The 24,766-nt window shown below is 46.1% G+C and overlaps 1 protein-coding gene across 22 annotated transcripts in view; it reads right to left on the bottom strand.

Annotated features, from left to right (window-relative positions):
* RAPGEF1 (Rap guanine nucleotide exchange factor 1) overlaps nucleotides 1-24,766 on the bottom strand; it is a 162,239-nt gene that overhangs the window by 81,246 nt on the left and 56,227 nt on the right. For 3 of the 22 annotated variants that reach the window (XM_063788142.1, XM_063788139.1, XM_063788140.1), the window contains exon 1: nucleotides 17,471-17,814. The exons of 9 other annotated variants lie outside the window; for them this stretch is intronic. Coding sequence is in view for 12 of the 13 variants with exons in the window: in XM_063788139.1 (XP_063644209.1) it covers nucleotides 17,471-17,549 (79 nt within the window). In the remaining variant the exon portion in view is untranslated. Of the gene's footprint in view, nucleotides 1-17,470; nucleotides 17,816-24,766 lie in introns of those variants that run through there. 10 more of the 22 variants (XM_063788132.1, XM_063788133.1, XM_063788136.1 and 7 more) reach the window with 7 other exon arrangements.

Here is a 24,766-nt window from a genome sequence, read left to right as displayed (position 1 = left end):
GCATAAAAAGGACAAATGGAGTGGAGGCGTGATTGAGGACATTAGGAAAAGCTTTTTTAAAGATGAGGATTTCCAATTTTTTAAAAGTCTTTTCACTTGTCTAGGATTTTGTGGACTGCAAGGTAAAGATGGAGACAGAGGGCTATGGGCACAGGAGGCAGCAGAGCTGAAGTCTGTGGCTTTTTTTTTTTTTTAATCTATTTATTTATTTTATCTTGAGACCAGGTTACGAGACTGGCTAATTTTTGTATTTTTGGTAGAGACAGGGTTTCGCCATGTTGCCTAGGTTGGTCTCGAACTCCTGGGCTCAAGGGATCCTCCCATCTCAGCCTCCCAAAGTGCTGGGACTACAGGCGTGAGCCATCACGCCAGGCCTGTGTGTCTTTGTTTTAACTTGAGCTCGGCCACTAACCTGGGCAAACTTTTTACCCGAGCCTCCGGTTCCTCACCTAGAGGAAAGCCATAGCCACAGACCTAGCTCCTCCTCAGGTAATTGTGGAGATTAAATGTGACCCGTGTGTAAAGCATGTAGCCAAGGACCTGATATATAGCAAATACTTAATACATGGCAGCTATTATTGTCATGTGATAACCTCGTCAGGTCTCTGCCAACACTTAAAAAGGCAAAAGCTAAAAATAACCCCAGTCTAGTCGAGCCAAAAGCAACCTGGAGTTATATTTTTCTTTCTTTTTTTTTTTTTTTTTTTTTTTTTTTGAGACGGAGTCTCGTCTCGCTCTGTCGCCCAGGCTGGAGTGCAGTGGCGCGATCTCGGCTCACTGCAAGCTCCGCCTCCCGGGTTCACGCCATTCTCCTGCCTCAGCCTCCCGAGTAGCTGGGACTACAGGCGCCCGCCACCACGCCCGGCTAATTTTTTGTATTTTCAGTAGAGATGGGGTTTCACCATGTTAGCCAGGATGGTCTCGATCTCCTGACTCCGTGATCCGCCCGCCTCGGCCTCGCAAAGTGCTGGGATTACAGGCATGAGGCACTGCGCCCGGCCTGGAGTTATATTTTTCTAACAACTTTAACATCGAAAGATCCTCTGTCTTACTTAATATACAACTATTCCTGTTAAAACAGAGGGAAAACAATATTTGAAGTTTTGCAATTCCAAAGACTCTTTTGTTATGGAAATCCATTCCTACTACCCAATTGTTCAGGAAGTCTACTGGATAACTATGACACTGCTAATGGGAATATTAAGCCTATCTTTTAAAAAATTTTCAAACAATCTCATTATAAAAATCCAAGCACTGTAAAAATATATAATGTAGACGGTAAACATTTCTCATAATTCCACACACAGCAGAAATATTTTTTTCACTTTTTTTTTTTTTTAAACAACAAGCCATTGTGGGCATTTTCCCATGTGAGTGCAGTTAATGGCTGCATGATGCTCTGCTGGACGGCAACCACAGTGTATTTATGCAGTCAGGCCCCCGAATGAATAGATTCTAACTTCTGCTCTTCAAACAATGCTGCGTTGATGAACACCCTCAAGCTGGCCTGTCTGCGCCCTTGTATGGTGAGACAGACTCCTAGGGATGGACGGCATGGGAAGCTGGATGCGACATAGTCAAACTGCCCCGCACTGAGCTGAATGCAGCCAGCACTGCCTGCCCCAGAGTGGGGCCCTGGATGGAGGCAGAAGGGGTGAGGAGGGATTCTGGGCCCTGGGGCCTTCTCGCCTATGCAGGAAACCAGGCTTCACCTTGGATTTGGGTTAAGATCTGACAGAACCACCCTTTTCATTTTACTTGCATAACTGGTAAGCATTACAAAGAGATTCAGAATCACAAAAGGCAACATTCAAATGGCCAATAAACATATAACAAGGTGCTCAATTTGTCATCAGGAAGCAGTACGTTAAAACCACTGAGCTACCACCACAAACATGCCTGAATAGATAAAAAGAAAAAACAGGGAACACTATCGGTGTTGTGGATGAAGAGAAGGGGGACTCTCTACCCTGCTGACTGACAGCCACCCACTATGGCTGAACACATCCTTCCTCTCCAGCCCAATAACTCCACTCCAAAGAACGCCTGTGTGAGGTCACCATCAGACATGTACCAGAATATCACAGCAGCGCTCAGCGAATGCCTGTCGACAGCAGGACGGGTGAACCGTGGCACCGTCGCACAGTGGAATACCATGCAATCGACACCCATGACATGGATGGTTCTCACGAGTGTAGAGAGAAGCCAGATTCAAAAGAGTACGTTTTATACGATTCCATGTATATAAATGCAAAAACAGACAAATTTAATCTATTATTTGGGGATTCAAGATAGTGGTTATGCTCGGGGAGTGGGGGGTGGTTAACTGGCAGGCGACATGAAGCAGTGGGCTTCTGAGGTGACGGTTATGGCCTGTTTCTTGATCTGGGGTTTGGTTGTACCAGTGTGTTCAACTTGCGAAAATCCTGCAAGCTATCTACATAAGGTATGTGTATATACTTCCTGATGTATAGTATATTCCAACAAAAAGGTGAAATAAACTAGATACAAAGGTCTAAGATTCTTCGGAAAAAGAGCCCGCATGATTTTTATATGGGTCAGATTAACAACTGCAAAGTTCATTTACAACTTAAGGAAATTCCATTCCCTAAAACAAACAAATGTATTTACCCATGAATATTCCAGAATGAGTACCTTCCCTAAGAACTCTGAATTGACTATCTCAGGAAGAGCCTGTGAATATCTCAGGAAACTTCTGTCTCGTCTTTTTAAAAATAATAAAAGATAACACCTACATAAATGTATACATTCTTAGGATCTTAAATCACCAGTAAATAAACATTTTCCAATCTCTTCTCCCTTATTGTATGAAAAATTCTAGGAACTTAATATAAATACAATTGAATCTTATAATTTTTTATGTTTAACCAAGATTGAATCAATATACTTTTAATAATAGTATCTGTCTCATGAGGCTCGCCTAAGAATTAAAACCAAAACTCATTCAATGACTTTTTAGGCATCTCATCTGTGCCTTACATCAGCGGTGGGGCCCCACCCACCTGGCCTGCTCACACACTGCACCAGCCATTCTCTCCTCTCCCCACCACCAGGTTTCCTTCTGCTGTGTGTCACTTCACGTCTGCACATACACATGGTAGATCTCCCCCATCTTAAAGACCCAAGTCCTTAAGCCCACCTTCTCCTCCAGCTACTCCCACGTTTGTTTCTCTAAATAGCAAAACCACTTGAAAGACTTGCCTATGTTGTCTACAGTTCCTTTCCTCTTATCCTTCATTTTCCCCCAACATTTTATTTTTTGAGACAGGGTCTTGCTCTGTTGCCCAGGCTGGAGTATAGTGGTGTGATCCCAGCTCACTGTAGCTATGACCTCTGGGGCTCACATGATCCTCCTGAGGAGCTGGGACTACAGGCATGCGCCACTATGCCTGGCTAATTTTTTGTTTTATTTTGTTTTTTTTTTTGAGATGGAGTCTCACTCTGTCACCAAGGCTGGAGTGCAGTGGCACGATCTCGGCTCACTGCCTTCCTGGTTCAAGTGATTCTCCTGCCTCAGCCTCCTGAGTAGCTGGGATTACAAGCATGAATCACCATGCCTGGCTAATTTTTTTTTGTATTTTTAGTAGAGACAGGGTTTCACCATTTCGGCGAACCTGGTCTCAAACTCCTGACCTCAAGTGATCTGCCTGTCTCGGCCTCCCAAAGTGCTAGCCACCATGCCCAGCCCTGGCTAAGTTTTGTTCGTTTTGTAGAGATAGGGTCTCACTATGTTGCCTAGGCTGGTCTCGAGCTCCTGGGCTCAAGTGATCCTCTTGCCTCAGTCTCCCAAAGTGCTGAGATTACAGGTGTGAGCCTCCATGCCTGGTTCCAACATTGTATTTTGGAAAAAAAAAAATCAAATCTACTGATGTGCTGAAAGAATATTATGAAGCGAACGTCCACATACCCTTCACCTAGATTCATCAACCGTTAACATTCTGCCATGCCCGCTTTCCAAAGGTGTATTTTGGAAAAAAAAAAAATCAAATCTATTGATGTGCTGAAAGAATACTATGAAGCGAACGTCCACATACCCTTCACCTAGATTCGTCAACCATTAACATTCTGCCATGCTCGCTTTCCATCCCTTTTCTTTCTCTCACTATCACAGAAACACACATGCAAATTTATTTTTCATCAAAGCAACTGAAGGTTGCACACGTTATAACACATCTCTAAATACTACCAGCTGTCTCTCTCCTAGGAACAAGGACATTCTCCTGCATAAATAACATAATAACATTATCATACCCAAGATATTTAACACTGACATAATATTTGCTCCATAAGCAAATTTATCTTATCAGATTCTCTATAGCTTTTTTTTTTTTTTTTTAAATCCAAGATCCAATTAAGGAGCATACATTGCATCTGGTTGTCATGTCTCTCCAATTTCCCTTATCTAGTCTGGAGGCAGGAGGGACGGGACTGGCTTTTGGACGTTGACATATTTTGAAAAGTGCCTGCCAGTTGTCTTGGAGGAGGTCCCCCGTAAGTTGGATCTGCCTGTTCCCTGTCATGAGATTCGGGTAATACATGCTTGGTAAACACAGTTCCTGGGTGGTATGTGCTTTCTACTGTATTATTAATCAGTTATTGATAATGCTAAGTTCGATCACTTGGTTAAGGTGGTATCTGCCAAATTTCTCCACTGCAATGATATAGTTTCTCCTTTGTAACTAATAAGTAATCTGTACTGCAATTTGAGATTTTAAGCATCTTGTTCCCTAACAAATTTTCACTGAATAGTTTGGCATCCACTGATGATCCTTATGTGAATCTTTATTTTACTGGTGGTTACACATTGGTGATTATTAATTATTCCTCGATATTTATTGGCTGGCATTCCTTTATAAGTAACAGGCCCCCACCCCTTACTTTTTTTGGTATCACTATGGACCAGGGTGTTCATTTATTATTCAGTGTGTTATAATCCATTATAATCATGCCCTTTCAAGTTCAAACTTCCAAACTTGGCCAGAGGGAACCTTTTTAGCCCATCTCCAGTGTTACTGAGGAGTCTCCATCAATCTTTGAACACTTCTTTGGTTTTTGATGCAAAAGAAGCTCCAGAATCACCCCGTACCTTCCCTACCCCATTTCTCCAGGAAATCAGCTTGGAATCTGCCATTTCTTTAATGTACCCTAGCTCCTTTTGGTGGGGAGTGGTATTTAGAAACCAAGATCGGGGCATTAGATATGCTCATTGCCACTGGGATGTCACTGTTCTATGTCCTTTCAGTGGACACAGCTAGGAGAGAAATATGTACATGTATTTAATGTAAATATATATAATTAAATATGAGTGTGTATATATCTATATATTTTTAAATCATAAGTTAATACTGTTATTTCTTACTGCAAGCCAACACCACCGGGTTCTTCCTCCTTCCTTGATTCCATATTTGCAGCTCCCTTCCACAACAGTGAGAACCCTGGTTTCTAACATCATCAATCTATTCATTTGCCTTATCCTACAATAAACACAAAATTTCTTCAGAATTGCTACACGAATATCATTAACAACTACTAAAGGTAAAAGTTCAAGATTTCTTAGCAGTTCTTTTAGTCCTTAGAATATATCCTGTGATGGGCATATAGCGAGTACTGTGTTCAAAAAGATATTCTAATTCTTTTTTCTGTGTGGGTTATATTATCATTTAATATACAGTTAGGTTTGTTTTTACTGATATTCAATTTTAGGATTTTTTCTGAATTTGTAAAATATTTATACAGTTCAAAAGTTAAAAAACTACATAACTTCTGGTTTATCCCTCATTTACACAGAAATAAGTAGTATATCCATCCTTATTTCCTCTTCTTACAAATACTGTATTAGACATCCACAGGAGCCTGAATTAGGCAGTTCAAGAGAAGTGAAGGAGCTAGGTGAAGGCTAGGGGTATATATTCGAGAGCTGTCGGCATATACACAGTATAGGAAGCTAGAAGACCAGTGGAGGCCCTCAGGGACATGTGCAGATAGAGAAGAGGGCCAGATGACTTCACTGTTGGGTGGTCTCATTACACAACACAAGCTCTTGGTGATTCCCTTGGACATTTGACAGGTGGCTCAAACACAAGTCTAAAACTGTATCTCTGAAGCTTCCTCCCAAACCTGCTTTGACCACATCTTGGTAAACAGGACATTTCACCCTTCCAGCAGCTCAGGTTAAAATCCTTGATTCTTCTCTTTTGCTTGAGTCCATCTGGCAATCCTTCGGCAAATCCTGTGAGTTCTACCTTAATGGTACATTCAGAATCCACCACTTCTCACCACCTGCACCAGGGTCAGCCTGCCCAGTGCCATCTTTATTCCTCAAATGGACGACCGTGATGGCTTTCCAACTGTCCCCTGCTCCTTGCCCTCCCCATTCTCAACTCTGCAATCAGAGTAGTCCTTATAAGAGCTAAGTCTCGCTATGTCACCCTTCTGTTTGAAAACCTCTGATGGTGTCTCTTCTCCCTCAGAGAGGCCCTGTGTGATTTGCACCCAACCATGTGCCACCCCAACCAACCCCCTCCCCACCTCTGAGAGTAAGCCCTCCATGGTAAGCCTGTTCTCCGATGTCCCCCAGATGGGGAGGCCTGACAAGTGCAAAGCCACTATGAGTGGTTGGGTAATGTTGGTCTAATCCTGGGACTCAATACTGGGAAGCTCACTGGGCTCTTAGAACAAGCTGCATCCTTCAAGCAAGGCTTTAGAAATCAAGGTGATATTTGGGTCCCCATCTATCTACCTTACTGTCTTCTTTTCCAACTTTCAGAATTCAGGGGACAGAGAAGGGTTCTACTTACTAGTCCTTTGAGACCCCAATGAGAGAATCAAATCTCATTCATTTTGGAATCTGGCACTTAGCCCAATAACTGACACATCATAAAATAAATAAGTGCTTGTTAGCAAACACAGATAGAAGAATCAATGAATTAACCCTGTAACAACCAACAGATATGACATTCAGTCTACACCAGATGGTAATATCAGAGATGTAGATAAGATGGTTTATATGGATTTTTAATATAATTCTCTAAGTAGTTCTAGTCAGAGACAACTCATTCAGGAACTTTCTTTGGTGGGACGCTTCAGCCTGGGTTACTAGAACATCTGTTGTTCAAGCTACCTCCAGGGAATAGACAAGAAAGACTATACTGTTCACCCTCCTCCTCTGGGTTCTAACGGACTCTCTGGACCAGTACTATCCAATAGAAACATAGTGTGAACCACATATGTAATTTAAAAAAAAAATTTTTTTTTTTTTTTTTTTTTTTTTTTTGAGACAGAGTCTCACTTACTCTGTCCCCCAGACTGGAGTGCAGTGGCAAGATCTCAGCTCACTGCAACCTCCACTTCTTGGGTTCAAGTGATTCTTCTGCCTTAGCCTCCCGAGTAGCGGGGACTACAGGTGCCTGCCACCACGCCTGGCTAATTTTTGAATTTTTAGTAGAGACAGGGTTTCACCATGTTGGCCAGGCTGGTCTCGAACTCCTGACCTCAAGTTATCTGCCCACCTCAGCCTCCCTAAGTGCTGAGATTACAGGCATGAGTCCCTGTGCCCAGTCTTAAAAATATTTTTTAATTAACCCAATTTATCTAAAGTATTATTACAACATGTAATATAAAAACGATTAATGAGCTATTTACCTTCTTTTTCTTTCATATTAATCTGCTGTGGATTTTATACTTCAGCACATCTCAGATGGCACTGGCCACATTTCCAGTGCTGCTGGACTAGATGCACAGCCTAGGCCCTCACCTCCTGTGATGGGACGGCTGGGACATGAAGCGAAGAGCCTTAGCCTGGTTGGATCTGCCTGCTTCAGGGTGGAGTGCTGAGGTCTTGAAGGTGGCGCTTCCTGCTCGCCTTCAAAGCATTCTTTTTTTTGGAGACAGAGTCTCACTCTGTCACCCAGGCGGAGTGAAGTGGCACGAACTCGGCTCACTGCCATCTCCATCTCACGGGTTCAAGTGATTCTCCTGCCTTGGCCTCCCTAGTAGCTAGGATTACAGGTGCCTGCCACCACGCCTGGCTAAGTTTTGTATTTTTAGTAGAGATGGGGTTTCACCATGTTGGTCAGGCTGGTATCAAACTCCTGACCTCCAGTGATCTGCCCGCCTTGGCCTCCCCAAAGTGCTCGGATTACAGGTGTGAGCCACTGCGCCCGGCCAAGGCATTCTTATTACCACTCAACAGATGAGGAGACCGAGTCACAGGCGGCTTCCTGCTCGCCTTGGGCAGGGCTCAGGGCAGCACTGGAGTCCCAGACTATGGAGCCCTCCCACACCCTCTTCCTACACGGAGGTACTGCCCATTTCCTCCTCCACAGTACCTGGTACAGGGACAGAGGTGGCTGGGTGATGGCCTCAAGAAATGTCACTGTGCAAGGTCTGGTGATGGAATGCATGGAAAAAGAGGCAGTCTTCTATTGTTTCAAGAGAAGAAATCTCTACCATCATAGCTTCCCAACATTCCAGACTGATTTTCTCTGAAGGTAGGGACCACGGTCATTCAAAGGGGAACTGCCACCATGTCCTATGGCTATGACATAGGGCAAACAGAAGTGGCACTCATCTCTACACGTGGCCTAGGGCAGCCTATCCACGTATTCCCGTCCCACCCACGTCTCAGATGGAAGGGAAAGGCCGTCATCTTGTGTGATGCTGAGTCAGCTGGCCTCCCTGGGGCTTGCTTTTCTCTGCTGTAAAATGGGAGTAGTGATCTTTACCTCACTGGGCCGTTGGGAGGATGTCATACAGTACTGCACATACAGTGAGTCACTACGCCCAGTCCTGGCACTTAGTTAACATTCATAAATGTCATCTGTGGCCACCAGACAGTTCAAAAATATACTCCTTTTTGGGATAAATGCCACCATCTTTAGTGGACAGCTGTTATTTCTTAACACAACTGGCTTTAAAAATAGAGAAAAATTCTAATAACTTAAGCATCTCCTAGGATTTAAACAGAACCCACAGCCCTCGTCAGGTAAACTTTTCCGCGTGAACAAAGCGTGGAGATGATGTCCAGGGAGCCCCTCCCCTACCTGCCAGAGACGTGAAGAGAATTCCCAGACTCGCTCCTCTTATAAACCACGGACGCTGCTTGAGGGGATGGGAGGGAAGCCTCTGAGACTCAGAGCGGCTTCCCTCCCGGAGCCCAATCAAGAGGTTAAATCAGCAGCGGCTGTTTTTAAACTTCCCCTCAGAAATTTTTAAACTAGATATTAAAATTTAGATTTTTAAAAAACTTACAATTTAAGAAATCCCCTTAGCAGCCAGGAGTGGGGCTTCTAATATGTGGGGAGCTCTTGGCATATGCCTGGTCCTCATGCTAACATCAGAAGGGAGGTATTCTTATTACCACTAAACAGATGACGAGACCGAGTCACACGGTAGTCATGGACCTTGGCCAAGGTCACAGGGTTAAGTTTAAACCTCCCCTCCCCTCCCATTTTCACAGACAAGGTGACTGCAGCCCTAGCAGGTGTCCTGAACCACTCAAGATGGCCTGTCCCCACGGTGGCCTACTCCCAAGGAAGCGTTTCTTTTCCATTACTGTTAGGCATTGATCTAGAGATGAAAACCACAGGCTTCATAGGCTTCCTGAGATGTGAATTAGTCATTTCTCAGCTTTATTTTCAGAGGCAAAATGAAAAAAAGAGTGATGGTAAAATAACAGTTTATTCTGAGTAAACCACAGAGCAGAGGCCAGGGCACATCTCATCATCTGGAGGCAGAGCCCTCCCCCGGCCTTTGTCTTTTAGGTGGAGTTGTTTGGGGCAGCCTCCGTGGCTCAGAGGAACCTGCCTGTTAGGATGGCTGCCAGCCTAGGAGGGGCAGGTGGAGGCAGCATGCCATCTCAGCACTCCAACAGTGCTCTGCCGGGGCCGCAGCCTCCTGCTCTCCAGTGCAGTGCCACCAGCAAAGGAGCCAGTCTGGGGGCAGGAAGGCCTGTCTAGCTGGGGCTGGGTCGTGGTGATGGAGCCCCATGGGCCTGCAGGCAGGAGGCGGCAGCAGACGGCCCCCACCTCTGCTGCGCTAGCCCTGCTCAGAGACTCTGAGAACTCACAGTTTGACAGGCCACCCTCTGGGCCTCCAGAGGAAAAACAGCATTTTCATTCGTCAGTAAGCATACATTCACGTATTTATCTCCCAGACAACAGGGGAAGGAGCTGGCAGCCACAATCCCTAGCAGCTTGGGACACTGCAGAAGGAGCTCATGGGCAGAGAAAGAAGACAGTGAAGGGACAGGAGTCACCTCAAAAGTCCCTCCCTGTCACCTTAGGGAAGCAGGCTGCACTGCACAGTGCAGGTCAGACACTGCGTGGCATCCTCACTCAGCCACCCCTTCAATCCATAAACATTTACACGCCAAGCACTTGCAAGGTGCCGGGGTTAGGAGGAGGCCCAGTTTACCACCCAGGCCCCCCTGCCCCTGAACAAGGGCAGTTCCGGCTCCTTCCTCCGAACTGGAGGAGAAAGCGTCAACTCGCCTCCCTCAGCCCTTTCTCCTCCTCATGTTCTGACATGACACCCAAGCATGCAGAGGGCTGGGACAGAAGAGCCCACCCTGGTGCTACTGATACCAGCTGACTCTTACTTCAGAGTTACTGGCCTAAACCCCACGGGAGGCTCCTGAGGGCCCTTGAGGTTCTGGGAAAATCAGAAGTCCTGCTGGTTTAAGCACAGACAGAATTTCATTGGTTTAGAGCCTAAAATTCAATCCACTTCATTTCTAGTCAAATGTATTGGCCCCCACTATGTACAGGGAGTTGTATCAGGTACTGAGTAACACAAGGCCCTGCCCACATGGAGCTGGCAGCGATGACAATGGCTACACAGCAATGACTAGGACCACTTCTCATGCAGCGAGCACCCAGCACCACCGCAGGCACTCAACAGGCCTCATCTCACTGAAGCCTCGAAGTGACCCTCCAATACAGGTACCACTGTCTTCATGCCACAGACAGGGAGAGTGAGGCCGAGGAGTAAGTGACAGACCCTGGATTTGAATCAGTTCTGCTTCACACACCAGCCACACGGTCTCCTAATTTAGTAGAGAGAGGAGTAAGTACCCTAAGGATGGTTCAAACAAAGCAGAATTCAAGTTCAGAGGAAGGAGGGCTCACGTCTGCTCTTGGCCCTGGAGGACTTTTCTTATTTCCTCTGGGTCAGTGTTCCACTTAAGTCAGCACCCACTCAGCGTGGGACACTGGGCTTGGCTAGGATCACCACCATCCTGTCCCCACCCTGGCTTCCGACGCAGATGCCACAATCTTGGTGTAGGCTCCTCTTCCCCCTTTTGAAGCCAAAGACTAGCAAATAAGCTGTTTATTAAGTGTGTTCACAACCTTGATCACCAGGGGAGTAAGTCACTGTAAGAGGAGAAGAAAAGACTTCCTGGCCAGGACTGCTTGTAAAAGTGAATTACACCCTTCTGGAAAAGCCCAGGACCAAGATGGCTGGTTCATAGCAGACACACATCAAAGACCTCCCAGCTGTGCTAGCACCTGGGCTAAAAATACTCTCAGCGCAAAACCTCGGGACAGTCTCCTGGCCTCAAGGAAGAGGCCAAAGTTATACACTGGCTCTCTTGACTTGGGAGGTGGGATTATGGGTACAACCAAGACACTATTTTTAAACAACCCCAAAAATAATGGGTTGGGGAAGAACATATATTTCAGTGATGCCTGGAATTGCCAACATTTGGCAAGAAAGCGGAGAAGGGGATCTTCCTAAGTCAGAAAGTCCTCCCTTTCTCACTGCCTTTATGCCTTAGCAGTCTGTGATCAGTTACAAAACTCGCCATACTGATTAAAGAGGCTCCTCAACCAAGTGTTTTGAAAAGACAGCCATCCCCCTTCCCTGGATCTTGAACTCAGCCAAATAGCATTCCTCTAACTCCCTCCAAATTACCTCCCTCATTTAACACTCTCTAAACCCCACACTGTCTGGGGAGTGCCCCTAGGAAAAACCAGGGGCAACCCAACTTCAAAAACTCAGTTGCTTTACTCTAGAATCCTCAGAGCAGGAAATAGTGATCGTTTTTCAAGAGGGAATCTCATTTTTCATTGCTCTCCCTCAGCAGCTGTATCCTTTAAGTCTCCTGGAATTGAAGTTCTATTTTAAAGGCCCAAATCCTCCACAGGAGGCAGCCTCCTGCCATCTGTCTGAAGGCCTACATCTCAGCCCGCCAGGGAGGAGGCACGGGCCACACGGTGGAGAGGCAAAGCAGAGATCGGTCTTTTCCAAGTCAGTTGTTGGAATCAGAACACACCTTCCCCTTGAAACAAAGTTAAAAACCAAGTCCCAGTTCTGGGCCCGCCCACAAAACTGGGGTTGCAATGTGGCTGAGCGCCTCCAACCAGCCCGACAACGTGGGGCCTTTGCTGCCACAGAGGTTCCGGGGGCACAGGAATGCAGGCTCTGCACTCAGGTGGTCTATAAGCTGACAAGAAAGTCAAGCCTCCAACCCAGGGCTAAGGCACACTGTGGGGTGAGTCAAATGCTGAGGACATGTGGGGGTCACTTTGTGAGAGATGCAGGAAAAGTTCATGAATGGAGGCCCTGGAACCGAGACTGGCAGACGGTGCAGGATCTGGCTGTGGAAAGTGCAGGGCAGTTGAGCTGGGGGAGAACAGGTGCCCTGGAGAGTTGTGGGAACTGGTCCTGGCCACTTGAGGGGTGGATTTGTGGATTACTCCCAATGTTGACATTTACGATGCACAACCAACCCATTTAGCACTTCCCAAAATCAATGTCATAGATGAAAACATGAAACAGAAAATCTCAGAGGCCATGCATGTATTAAAGCTAATATCGTTTCACGAAACTTAATCACAACCAACTTGAAACATCTGAAGACACTTCTCCCTGGAGTGTGGAGTGGAGAAACCCCCTCACTGGGCCAATAGGTGCTGCTGTAGGTTAGGGGTCACGTACGGTGGTGAAGACCGCAAACCTAGCCTGTAGCCAAAAGTTGCCAAGACACTGGTTAGCTTCCCCTCCTGAGCCTGGAACTAAGGACCATGCACAGGTGCAAAGGCACAGGTGGGCATTTCAGAGAGGGAGAAGTAGCTAAGGCAGAGGCTAATAAGCTTTTTGACCCCGGTAAGAAACGTATTTTATATTACAACCAAGTACACAAAATATGTCAAAAATCTAAAGATTTAAATTCTATTTTACTTTTTCACTACTTGCTATTTCACTGAATCAATTTTAGGACAACATTGTGTCTTCATCCTTCATTCGCTGCAAAGGGACTGGGCATCAGATGACGGCATCAGTGTCACATGGGAGGGGGTCTGGATGCCAGCTCTTTAGCCCTGGTGCAAACCTAAGAATCTGATGAACTGGGGTCTCTGGGGAAGGGACCCAGGACACTGGGCTTCAACAGGTGGCCCTGCAGTGCTGGAGTGTGAGAAGCACTGTTTCAGAAGACAAAGGTCTGAGGGAACCGGTTGAGCTATTAAGATTTTCCACATCTTGGGCCAAAGACAGGGAGGGGCTGATGACTAGCCCAGCACAGCCCAGGGCACATGGGAAGTGACAGGCAGATGGGACCCTTTGACTTCGAAAGCAGGGGAAGTTCTAATCTCATCTCAGATCAGAACATTCCTTAGGATAAGCCCCTCCTGGTTGGGAAACAAATCTGTAAATGCTGAACCTGGAAAAGGCCCGTGTAGGGTAAGAGGGGGTGACCACCAGTTCCAGCCACCAAATTCCAACTAAGCAGTCACCCCTACCAAGGAAATTTAGCTGAATCAGGCTCTTCTGGTAAAAGGCTCAGAGCACCAGTCAGCCAGTATCTCCTGAAGCCCTACTGCGTGTGTGGAGTGACAGACATAAGAACCAGGGGGCCAAAGCCACCACTGAGCCCTGCTCTTCCTTCTGCTTCAGGGCTTGTTTGTTTATATTTGGCTGTAGACTTTGTTTAGCACCTACTTTGTGCTGGGAAAAAAAGTGCTTTTTGCCCTCAAATAACTGCACTAAGTCAGTGATTCTCAGGAGAGGAGTGGGGTGGGTCAGAATGACCTGGCGTCTGGTCTGAAAAAGTGCACCCAAAAAAACCATACATGTTCCTATTTGCAATCAGAAGAAAGCAAATCCGAACAAAATCTTTTAGTCTCTCTCATAGGAATACAGAGTAGATACAGTGATTTTCAAATCAGAATTCCTAAGAGGCAGGGGCTGAAACATCAGTGTGTCCCAAATCAGGGCTGGATGAAAAGCCACCATGCCACTTGGCCTGCTAGGAGCAGGCCCAAAAGCTAGAGGTTGGCGTCTCAACTCCACTGCTGACCCTGTCCTGTAGATGAACTGTGTCCTCAGTGGAAAGCAGTTATCTTTAAAGTTCTTTGAGCACATTCTAAGATGATAACCACCTTTTACATTTAAGATGGACTTAGAATTTTCTAAACAGGTAAACCAATTGGAACCAACTGTAAATCAACTGGAAGGGAAAGGAATTTGCTGAGGACCCTGTGACCCAAAGCACAGGTCCTCTGCAGATGGTTAGAAAGCAGGACATTCTTATCAACTCCATCTGTGCAGGGCTACAAAAGCACCCCCCCGGCCACCCCACCCAACAGAGAGGAAAGGAGGGGCCAGGAGAAAGTCCAATGGTGCTGAGTCAGAAATTGCCAAGAGCCACCAGTGACCGTGAAGAAAAACATGCCGCTTCATTTTCCACTAGGTAGATGGGGCCCGTCATGTACTCATCGTGGCCTCTGTTTCCTAAAAGACGGTTCCGTTCTGCAGCTGGTGTCTGCCAGTCCCCATGTCCTCAGATCTAAGGGTCCCTTGATAATAAAAATATGGAACTCGGAGAGCTAATAGACGTTTTTGCAAATGCATGACAATCCGTGGACTGAATCTATAAATGGGTCTCTAAACTCTGTAAAAAGCAGAATGATGCGAGCAGAGAGTTATGAACATTGTTCGAAGCCACCTTTGAAAGCATTTTTGGTTCTAACTTTTGCTTTACAAATTGAACCACCACTGCAGAGCAGGGATTGGGATATATCTAGTTTCTTTATAATAATATTTTCGTGTTCTTTGTGGTGGGGGTTGAGAGCAGTGTTTTTAAATTTTTCATCAAAACAAAAATATTAGCACAGAACTATGTGTCCTGAAGCTTGTTAAAATCGGGGGTGCTTCAAACGGGGCTTACCGCTTTCAACATTCATTTCTGAGGGCAATGAACCAACTACGTAAAGACCAGTCTGAAAATGCTGAAATAGGCGCCCTGCAGAGCACGGTTTTGCTTTAAAATTCTGCCCTCTTACCCAAAGCAGTCAGCCTGACTTGAAAAGGAGCTCAGATCTCTGTGTTATGAACAGGCCCTGGTCCGGTTCCCCAAGGCGTGAGAAGCCACCACTGTGGTCCCTCTCCCTCAGGTGCAAGGAAATCTAGGTCTCCACACTTGGCTCAGGAGAAAACCGTTGCCCTGCACTGTTTTGGGCGGCTAGGGCTGGAGCTCTGGCTGCTTGGGCGGTGGGCGCGTGGAGGTGGGAACCGCTGGGTAGAGTCCAGTCTGGTGACCGCCTCCCTGACACAGCCCACCTGCTCCAGTTCAGACGGCCTTCCCGCCAACCCAACCTGAAGAGGGATCCCTAGAAGGAAAGTCCAATCTGAGCTGGCTGCCTGCTGAGGAAAAGCCTCTGTCCTGTCCCCTACTCCTCAGAGAACAAGAAACCCTGTGGAGGCGCGGGGAGGGCAGACCTGAAGCATCGCTACCGGGGTCAGGGGACAAGTGCTACACAAGTGAGGCCAAAGACCCCTAACCAAGTCTGGAGAGAGGGGTGGGGGTGGCCTCCCCAAGGTGAATGCTTAAACCTTGGTCCGGTTCCCCAGAAGCAGACTCCTGGGATGTGCAGGGACACTGGGGGGTTCTGGAGGAGCAGCTGGGAGGGAGGGAGCAGCTGGGAGGGAGGGAGCAGAGAGAAGGCGAGCGTCATAGCCCTTTCCACAGAGGGTGGTGGGGGGTGGTAGCAACTGTGCTTGCCACCAAGAGGAAACTGGCTTAAAAAGAAGCTGGTGAGATTTGCTGCACTTGGCTAGATTTGCTGCACTTGGCTGGATTTGCGCTGTATTTCTCGTGGGGATGAGGCACGGACCGAGGGGAAAATGCTCCCAGCAGAGGGATGAGCACATCTGGAAGGCCCCAGCCCAGCAGGGTCAGCTGAACAGGTGACCTGACTCAGGGAGGGCAAGAGCCAGGGGCTGGGCGAGGCTGCGGAGGAGGGCTCTGCGGGAGCAGGGAGCCCGGCAGCTTCCTGCGGGTGCCGGGACATGCCGTCCGCAGGGTTCACGATGTGTTTTTTTCTTCACCAGCCATGAGAAAGGATTAATTCAGAAATCTAAAAATGGTCCCCAACAGGCTGAGAAGCCAAACACCCACAAGCCACCTTCCACTAAGAGACGAATTACCAATGTACTGGTGGTCCTGATGTCTAGATAAAAATGAATTCCCCAACCATGTCTTACAGGAAATTGCCACAAGGCAAAATCCAAAGTAAGCACACACCATTATCCTGCCCCTGTACCAGGAAAGCCCCCGGGGAATGAAGGTAGAGAAGAGGAATTTAAGGCAAGGGTTAGTCAGGAGCTAGTCTACTTCTTGCTCCTCAAAAGATAGCCTGTAATTTACTGAGCACTTACTATACGCCAGCCCTGACAGGCAGACATTAATTGCCATTTTGCAGATGAAGAAACTAAAGCTCAGAGAAAAGAACTAGGTGCAAAGTCACAGCATGATTGGGAAACAGCCTGAACTCGAACTGCTCAGTTTGACAACAAACTCAGTCTTTTTTTTTTTTCAAATCTCGCTCTGTGGCCCAGGCTGGAGTGTAGTGGCATGGTCGTAGCTCACTAAAGCCTTGAACTCCTGGGCTCAAGGGATCCTTCCACCTTGGCCTCTCAAAGTGCTGGGATTATAGGCTGGCCTCACAGTCTTAATCATGACAATAAAGTGCCTTCCTTAAGTGGAGCCAGTGGCCATGTCTTTTAGAATGGGGAGGTGGGCACCAACAGTGCAATGGAAAGGATGTAAAAGAAAACCGTGGACAGAAGGCGGCCACAATAACCTCCTTCTGCCCAAACTGAACAGCTTCTGAGGTGGGCATGGGCAGCCGCTGGGGGTTCTTCCCAGCGCACCCTGAGGAAAGGGGCAAGGGCTGTGAGGAAGTGAAGGGTCCCTCAAGTGTGCTCCCCTCACCCCAATCTCAGTGCCCACCATGGGACATGGGAATCACCTGTGTGGGGGACTGAGTCCCCTTCAAGGCAGCTGAGCCCCAAGCACCCCGGCTGTGCTAAGATCTCCAAGATGGGCAAGAAAATCTGGGGACACAACTGCCAAACAATGAGAAAACTTAACTTAGCTCCCAGCCCAACCACATCCTTTGATGGGTAGCAGATGCCACAAAGAGTGGCTGGTGCAGCTAACACATACCTGGAACGACACCTCCTGTCCTCTTGTTCTGTTCCAAGGTTGTCAGGCTGGGACGAAATCCCAAGAAAGAAATGGTCATGTGGTCACTACCATAGCAGACTGCCCGTTAGGGACATGAGAATATATTTCTCTGTCCTCAAGTTAGGAAGTGAGAGGACAAACCTGGCCTTCTGTGTTGTTTCAGCCACTAATTGGTTTTGTCAATTAGGCAAAACATAATTTCTCTAAGCCTCTTTTCTCATCCACAGGCATTAGCCTAGTCAGCAGTTCTCAAAGTGTGGTCCTGAACCAACAACGAAGGCAGCTTCACCAAGAGACTTCTTAGAAATGCAAATTCTTGGGCCCACGCCACACCTACAGAAGCAGACACTCTTGGGGTAGGCCCAGCAATCTGTTTTAACAAGCTCTCCAGGTGATTCTGATACACACTAAGTTGGAAGACCACTGGCCTAGCTGATGTCCCTTTTTATTGTTTTAGAAACCATCCTTCCTTACGGCCTCCTACCTGTAGTGCTACTGACTTCATTTACCCAACAAATATTTACAAAGTTTCTACTATGTGCTAGGAACTGGGGACACCAGGGGAACACACACGTCTGCTCTGTGTTTAAGTTCTCATCACAATAAACGTGCACGCAGCTTGTTGGCTGGTTGTTCACTGAGTAAGCAGCACAACTGTATTTTCCAGCAACTTGCCTCTTTAGCCATGATCTTCTTCCGAAACTTACTGTACTTTTAAAATTAAAGAGCTCTGCATGCAAGTAGAGATGCAATGTGCTAACAAATACAATGTTACTGTACCGCTGATGATAAAAGAAAGAGATTATGGATGTCCAATTAACATAAGCACAGGAAATCAACTGGAAAATTTCTAGAAGGAAATATAGAAAAGAGTAACACAGACAACATTCCTTTCTCCTAAAACTATTTTAGTGACTCACAGTGCTCACGGGCCTTGAATGTTATTCTAGGCACAAAATAACAAACACCAAGTGACATTTTTAGCAGTCCATTTTGCTTCAGGATATATACACAGGAAATGCAAAAGCAAAAACAAAAGCTAAAATGCTCTACCCTAAGAGGAAAGACGCAACCAAACTACCATAATATTCAAAACAGGACTAAAATTAGCTTCCTCCCTTACGCTTAAGGGTCTTACTAAAAACATCTGCCAACAGCTTTTCTTCCTCTCTCCTCTGCTCAAGCAGACCAGGGAAGGCAAATGAAACAGGCTCAGAAGACAAACAAGCGGCCAGCTGCTGCAGAGCTCGGCCTTAACACGAGTCTTGGTCTGCATCAATCCCACAAAGATTCACTCCAGGCCAGAACTAAATTCTCCTAAGTCAAAACTACATCATGGGATTTGACCCTTTTGAGTAGAAGCAGAAATCAGAGTTCTCACCCAGAGCACAGGTCAACAAGCTCTTGTCTGCACTAGTTAAAACAACTCACCTAATAATTAATAGAACATACTCACAGCTGTTTCTGCTTAGAATTGAGGTCAACGCAAACCACAGAGCTAATGTGCAAAGTTACAAAGCAATTCCTCCCCTAATGGTAGGTATTTATTTAGGCAACACTAAGCACACAGCAAATGAGACACTTTAAAAGCAAACAGAGTCAGAAGCTTAGAGCTCAAGATTTACTGCAACTGAGTTGTATTCGTTTGGTTCTAAGTTTCCTAGTGGCAAAGGTAAAAAGGTAAATAAGATAGGTTTTGTCCATTAAAAGAAAGTAAATAAACTCAACAGAAGAGGGACTTTTCCTAGCACAACATTCTAGAAGGAATTTCAAGAAGAATGTAAAGTAACTTTGAATCTGGTCTTCAACTTTGCTTTTACAAGATCTATGATGTTCTTCAAATAACAATTTAATATTTTCACTCTATAAAAAATCAATAGTCTGATAACTTTATATCAATACACATTTCTTAGAGAATCTAAACCACTAGTATAAGCCAGTGTGCTGTTTTCAGGAGCTCTAACTTAATCCAGCTGTAACCCTCAAGAGCTTAACAGAAATATGTTCCTCCCCATCTATTTTTGGCAGAAGTGAGATGGTGGTCACATCAACACTGAGCTCTGAGGCCCAATGTTTGCAGCTCAGAGCGGTTAAGTGCTGATGACTAAGGCCTGACACACACCCGTGCCCACAGGGACTGTCAGCACTGCAGGTACTAGCAGGACCTCAGGGGTGCAAAAGGACACCCAATCAAACAACACACCAGAAGGCCAGCCTCCATGATGGGGGGTGCCGGGGGCACAGGCAGCCCTCTTCCTCCTCAGAGCACCTTTCTTCAGAGAACCAACAATCAAACAGGAGCCAGGACTACACAGGGGAGGCTGGAGGATTTGGTTTGACCATTTCCCCCTGCTTTTTATGAGTGAAACTGGATATGGTTTTGAAGGGCAGTAGCTAGACAAAACAGGCCAGCAGGAGCAGGACAGATTTAAAATGCAGGAATTCCTCAGCCCGGAGAAGCAAAGGCTAAGAGGCAGCAGTGACTGGGGGTGGGGGGAAATGATGAGGAGAATCCTAGGACAAATATGGCCCCAGCGTGCTGGAAACTCACACGAGGAAATCCCAACTGCGAACTCATTATGTGACAAGGGGGGGCCACAAGCAGCTGTACAAAGGATAGATTATAAATGTCTCAAGATGCTACCTCCTTGGAAGCTGCAGCTGACCTCAGGGAAGACAAGCCTAAGGGGCCAGCCCCTGTCCTCCATGTGTCCTTCCATAAAAGAACACTGGGCCAAATGATGTGGGATGCCCCTCTCTTCCACTATGACCAAGGAAACCTGTCAGTGCTACAAAAAGGACCTCAGGAGCCACTTTTGGCTTTGCCTGATGGGAAGAAAAAGGGAACGGTGGATTAGAAGCTCACCAAGGCTGTGATTCAGATGTTCCCATCCTAAAGTGATCTGACTTGGCTCAGATTTTTATAACATTAAATAAGTACCAGTAACAACTTGTGTAAGTCCTGAAATGTTTTGTATTGCCGCATAATGAAGTACACAAACTTAGTGGCTTCCAACACACATTTATCCTCTCCCAGCTTCTGTGGGTCAGGGGTCCGGGTCCACGCACAGTTTAGCTGGGTCCCTGAAAGGCTGCAATGAGGGTACTACGCAGTGGGGACTCTGCCAGGGAAGTGTCTTCATTCAAGTTGCCCACTTGGGGTGTGGGCAAAAGAAGTGATTTCCTTGCAGCTGTAGGACTAAGGTCCCCAGCTTCTTGCTGGATGTAGGCAGGAGGCCACCTTCAGCTCCCTGCCACAGGGGCCTCTTCCTCAAAGCTAGCCAGGAAGAATGGCCCCAGAGGGAGTCAGCTGGCAAGAGGAGTTAGAAGCGGGAAGCGAGTCACAGGCCACATCCAACTCCAGGTGAGACAATGAGACAAAGGCGTCAACTCCAGGAGGCAAGAATCCTAGGGGTCACCTTAAAGTCTGTCTGCCATACGCATCTAGCTCCTTTACAACTATAAAATCAAAGCATATTTATAACTAAACGCAACTAAAACTCCCATCCCCAAATTTTGATTAACAGTGCTCACTGATGGACAATAAGGACAATGTCTTCTTGAGACTGCACAGTCAGTTCCAATGTGAATCCAGTGTAGAGAGTTAGTTATATTGGGGTTCAATATGCTTAACTGTGTGTCACAATGACAACTCATTCTCTTACCACTTTTTTCTACTGAATCACTAGACATCATTTTAGCTTTCCATTGGCAGAAGTGCCTCATCCACATTATTAAGCCTGGCTCTGCTCTTTTTTCATCAGCCTGTCCACTGCAATTGAAGGAGGAGAGAAGTGTTGGGAGCAGGCCCCCCAAAATCTGGCCATAAACTGGCCCCAAAACTGGCCATAAAAGGAATCTCTGCAGCACTGTGACATGTTCATGATGGCCATAATGCCCACGCTGGAAGGTTGTGGGTTTACGGCAATGAGGGCAAGGAACACCTGGCCCACCCAGGGCAGAAAACCACTAAAGGCATTCTTAAGCCACAAACAATAGCATGAGAGATCTGTGCCTTAAGGACATGCTCCTGCTGCAGTTAACTAGCCCAACCTATTCCTTTAATTTGGCCCATCCCTTTGTTTCCCATAAAGGATACCTTTAGCTAATTTAATATCTATAGAAACAATGCTAATGACTGGCTTGCTGTTAATAAACACGTGGGTAAATCTCTGTTCAGGGCTCTCAGCTCTGAAGACTGTGAGACCCCTGATTTCCCACTTCACACCTCTACATTTCTGTGTGTGTGTCTTTAATTCCTCTAGCGCCGCTGGGTTAGGGTCTCGCGGACCGAGCTGGTCTCGGCAAGTAGCGTCCATCGTGGGGGCTCGAATCCAGGTGGAGGGGTTGCCAGAGTGATGGCTGGAGAATGCGGAACTAGCTGGAGGACACCCGAGTACTCTCAAAGCAATCCCCCTGGTGAGTAAGAAGGGGAGCTCAGAAGCATCAGGGTAACAATAGGACAAGTGTGGGGGTGTGGTTCGTCCCACCTTGGAACTTTTTCACACCGATCATGAGGAGGAAGGAGAGTATAGCTAGGTAACAAAAGAGGTTACAGAGCATGTTTATTTACCAGCTAAAGCTAAAGCAGCAAAGGAGGGAGAGGTTCATCCCTACCCCTCTGCACCCCCTCATTATTATTTTGAAGAAAATGATCCTCCAGATCTTTCTTTTCCGGAGGACACTGGGCGAAAATTAGTTGCCCCAGTGACTGTTCAAGCAGCACCTCGAGCGACCACTCTTAGTTCTATTCAGGCAGGAATTCAGCAAGCTAGACGAGAGGGTGATTTAGAGGCTTGGCAGTTCCCTGTTAGAATACACCCCCAGATCAACAGGGAAATATTATAGCTACATTTGAGCCTTTTCATTTTAAATTACTCAAAGAATTTAAACAAGCTATAAATCAGTATGGACCAGGTTCTCCTTTTGTAATGGGACTGTTAAAGAATGTTGCTGTTTCCAGTCGGATGATTCCTACTGACTGGGATGCTCTTACTCGAGCTTGTCTAACTCCTGCTCAGTTATTACAATTTAAAACTTGGTGGGCAGATGAAGCTTCCATTCAGGCTGCTCGCAATGCCCAGGCCCAACCTCGAATTAATATAACTGCGCACCAGCTTTTGGGGGTCGGCGGCTGGGCTGCTTTAGATGCACAACTCATCATGCCGGATGATGCCATAGAACAGCTTAGAGGAGTGTGCATTAGAGCTGGGGAAAAAATCACTTCAAGTGGAGAACAATATCCTTCCTTTAGTGCTATAAAAACAGGGATCCAAAGAACCATACGTTGATTTTATAGCTCGGTTACGGGAGTCTCTTAAAAAGATGATTGCAGATTCGGCTGCTCAGGATATAGTGTTGCAGTTATTAGCTTTCGACAATGCTAATCCCGACTGCCAGGCTGCTCTGCGACCTATCAGAGGGAAAGCGCATTTAGTTGATTATCAAGGCCTGTAACGGTATCGGAGGTAATCTGCTTAAGCTACTCTGCTAGCACAGGCAACGGCAAGACTGAGAGTGGATAAAGGAAATACTCCATTTCCTGCAGCTTGTTTTAACTGTGGGAAGCATGGCCATACTAAAAAAGAATGTAGAAAAAATAAGCGAGTCAGGCTGCCAGATAGGGGAAAAAAAACTGCTGAGCCTGAAATATGTCCAAAATGTAAAAAAGGAAAACATTGGGCTAATCAGTGTCACTCTAAGTTTGATATAGAAGGGAACCTGATTTCGGGAAACGCCATGAGGGGCCCGTCCCGGGCCCCGTTCTAAACCGGGGCATTTCCAGCTCAGGCCATTCCCTCACCCCCGTACAATGTCTGTCAGTAGATTTATGCTGCACAAAAGCTGTGAGCCTTCTGCCTGGGGAACCCCCGCAAAAGGTTCCAACAGGAGTCTGTGGACCCTTGCCAGTGGGGACAATATGATTACTTCTAGGAAGGTCTAGTTTTAAGTTTAAAAGGGGTGCGAATACATACAGGAGTCATTGATTCAGATTACAATGCGGAAATTCAAATTGTTGTATCTACTTCTGTTCCCTGGAAAGCAGAGCCAGGAGAGTGCATAGCACAGCTCCTGATTGTGCCGTGTGGGGGAATGGGGAAAAGTGAAATTAAATGAAAAGGAGGATTTGGAAGCACAAATAAACAAGGCAAAGCAGCTTATTGGGTAAGTCAAATTACTGATAAACATCCTACCTGTGAAATAACTATTCAGGGAAACAAATTTAAAGGTTTGGTAGATACAGGAGTGGACATTTCAATCATTTCTCTACAGCACTGGCCGTCCGTGAGGCCAATTCAACCCGCTCAATGTAACATAGTTGGAGTTGGTAAAGCCGCTGAAATATATCAAAGTAGTTATATTTTGCATTGTGAAGGGCCCGATGGACGACCTGGGGCTATTCAACCAATTATAACTTCTGTACCTATAAATTTATGGGGGAGAGATTTATTACAACAATGGGGAGCACAAGTTCTAATTCCAGAACAATTATATAGCCCTCAAAGTCAACATACAATGCATGAATTGGGGCATGTCCCTGGTATGGGACTAGAAAAAAATTTGCAAGCTTTGAAACAACCGCTTCAAGTGGAAAAACAAAGTTCCGCCAAAGATTAGGAAATAATTTTTGATGGCGGCCATTGTTAAGCCTCCAGAACCTATACCTTTAAAATGGTTCACAGATAAGCCAATTTGGATAGAACAATGGCCGCTAAGTAAAGAGAAACTGGAGGCTTTAGAGAAATTAGTTACTGAACAACTAGAAAATGGGCACATACTTCCTCCAACATTTTCCCCTTGGAATTCTCTAGTTCTCGTAATTAAGAAGAAATCAGGTAAATGGAGAATGTTAACTGACTTAAGAGCCATCAATTCAGTTACACAACCTATGGGAGCATGACAGCCAGGATTGCCTTCTCCTGTTATAATTCCAAAAAATTGGCCTTTAATAGCCATAGATTTAAAAGACTGTTTCTTCACTATCCCTTTGGCTGAGCAAGACTGTGAACGGTTTGCATTTACAATTCCTGCAGTAAACAACCTGCAGCCTGCTAAGCGTTTTCATTGTTTTACAGATGGGACTAGTAATGGTAAAGCTTTATTCTGGATCAAAAAGTAAAGATTTCCAGATGCCCTATATTTCAGCTCAAAAAGCGGAGCTTGTAGCTGTAATTGAGGTATTGACTGCTTTTGATATGCCTATTAATGTGGTTTCTGATTCTTCATACATGGTTCATTCCACACAGTTAATTGAAAATGCTCAGTTATGATTTC

The sequence above is a fragment of the Pan troglodytes genome, chromosome 11 (assembly GCF_028858775.2).
Source record: "Pan troglodytes isolate AG18354 chromosome 11, NHGRI_mPanTro3-v2.0_pri, whole genome shotgun sequence".
Classification (NCBI taxonomy): Eukaryota; Metazoa; Chordata; class Mammalia; order Primates; family Hominidae; genus Pan; species Pan troglodytes.
Note: the sequence above shows the minus strand (reverse complement) of the source record. Positions and strands in the feature narration are given on the sequence as shown.